A 2,320-nucleotide genomic window follows, 5' to 3' on the forward strand; every position below is an offset into this window, starting at 1 on the left:
AAAAAGCATCATTTTTACCTACAATTTTATAAGACTTGAGGTAAAGCCAATCAATAGATATCATAAACACCCACTTATATTGACCTTTCCTAAAGTAAGTACTATTTCCAAACACAGCCACTATATAGTTTTAAATGATAAAATAAACAATTCAAACTAGCAGAAGGAAAGCTATCTATTTGATAACAGTGTATTTGATAAAAGTGTATTGAACACTTTTCCAAAACAGCCCAGAGGGTGGCTTTATCAATCATACCCTACATTCTCAAGGGATATGTGAAGAGACTTAATTCTGACAGATTATCCTGTCAGACATTAGGCTATGAAATTATCCATCTCTCCCAGAATTGTAATAATTTCCAAGCCTTGTTAAAGGAAGGCAAAGAGCATCTGAACCATAGGCAGCTTTATCAACCAAACGCTAACCACGATCACCCAAGAGTAGCTTGTATAGTACTTCTGTATCACTTAGTGATAGGCTCTACCTAACATGTAAACTCATAAATACCTTCCAATGAGCATCTTGAGATAATAATTTAACAAATTCCAACTTCATTTCAAAACAACAGTTGTTGTCACTGTCTTAATGCCACACATCACAGTAACAACCCAACCTCTCCTTCTCCTTACCTCTGGTGGGCCACTGAAGGAATAGGCATACAGAATGGGCTGAATCATGATTAGAGACTGTGTCAGATCCTGACGCATGAAATGGTGACGATAGTATGAACTCTCATCAGGACTATTGTTAAAAACTTGCAAGAAAGGAGATCTTCTTAAATGAAACATAAACTACAAGATAAAGCAGGTGAGATTTAAAAAAAAATAGCTTTTACTGCTGCTACTAGCAGTTCTCTAACAACAAAACATTTGCTTACATTGTTGTAACAACACATCAGCAACACAAAAACACAAGTTCTGTTAAGAATAGACTAAAGTAGTACTGGAGGGATGGTTCAGCAGTTACTTATGGACCCAGGAATTAAGGGGGCTTTCAGTTACCAGAACCCACACTGCATGGTTCACTTCTCCCTGTAACTTAATTTCAGGTTATCAGAAGCCCTGGCCTCTGTAGGCATTTGCATATATGTAGTGCACATAAGTTTATACAGGGACATAGACAGAAATATTAAATAAATAAATACATCAATAAATATATAAGTGCTTTTTTAAAAAAGAATATTCTAAAGTATATCACAAGAAAGCATGTCCTGCTGCCTTGTATGGCCTCGGTGGGAGGGGATGGGCTTGGTCCTGTGGAGGTTTGATGCCCCAGAGAAGGGAGAAGCTAGAGGGGTGAGGTGGGAGTGGGAGGGAGGCAAAGGAGGACTCGTGGAGGGGGGAACCAGGAAGGGGGAAAACATTTGAAATGTAAATAAATAAAATATTTTTTTAAAAAAAGGCTTGTCCTGTTTATGAGCTACATTGGGCTAGTGACATAGCCCCAAAGTTAAGAGAGCTTGCAGGCATGAGAATTGGAGTTCTGCTCCAACACCCAAATAGCAAGCTATACAGGAAGGGCAAGGTGTATTTCAGCTGGAGACCCTGCCTCAAAAGAAAAACAAAAAAGGGCCAGGCAGTGGTGGCACATGCCTTTAATCCCACTTGGAAAACAGAGGCAAGGGGTCTCTGTGAGTTTAAGACCAGCCTAGTCTACATAGTGAGTTACAAGACACTCAGGGCTCTGTTACACAGAGAAACCCTATCTAAAAAAAAGGAAAAAAAACAAGGAAAAAAAAGTTGAACTTTCAGGACAAAGCTTCTATAGGCAAAAATGAATTTCACTAAAATACTGAAGGTGCAAAATTACAATCCCAGCACTTGGAAGACTAAAACTAAGACTAGTTCAAAACTAATCCTAGATATATAACAAGACCCTGTTTCAAAACCAGGAAAACAAAATAAACAAACAAACAAACAGACCAACACAGAGGTGGTAAAGGTAATGTACGGCAAGTTTAAGCTCACATTTCTTACCTGGTATGACATTATAAAATTGTTCACAGGTGATGATAAAAGCCATTATCTCATTATGTGGTAAAATAACTACATAAATTTATTTGATATCACTGTAATTAGAACCCTTTATCTTAGATGATAAGCTAATAGGGTTTAACCTTACTTGTACCCACACTAAGTCTTCAAGCACTACAAATAAAGAATTACTATTTGTAAGCCCCATAAAGGGATATTTTTTCATTGACCACAATTATCCCAAAATTTACCTAACTAAAAGAATAATTCAGTAAAATATGTTCATATGTGATTACTAAAAGACAAACAACAGCCGGGCAGTGGTGGCACACGCCTTTAATCCCAG

General features: G+C 37.4%; 1 protein-coding gene across 1 annotated transcript in view; it reads right to left on the minus strand.

Annotated features, from left to right (window-relative positions):
* Positions 1-2,320, minus strand: part of Sec23a (Sec23 homolog A, COPII coat complex component) — a 53,010-nt gene that overhangs the window by 14,599 nt on the left and 36,091 nt on the right. The window contains exon 16 of the mRNA XM_031355328.1: positions 631-792. Within this exon, the coding sequence (XP_031211188.1) occupies positions 631-792 (162 nt within the window). The remainder of the gene's footprint in view (positions 1-630; positions 793-2,320) is intronic.

Source organism: Mastomys coucha, unplaced genomic scaffold, assembly GCF_008632895.1.
Source record: "Mastomys coucha isolate ucsf_1 unplaced genomic scaffold, UCSF_Mcou_1 pScaffold6, whole genome shotgun sequence".
Classification (NCBI taxonomy): Eukaryota; Metazoa; Chordata; class Mammalia; order Rodentia; family Muridae; genus Mastomys; species Mastomys coucha.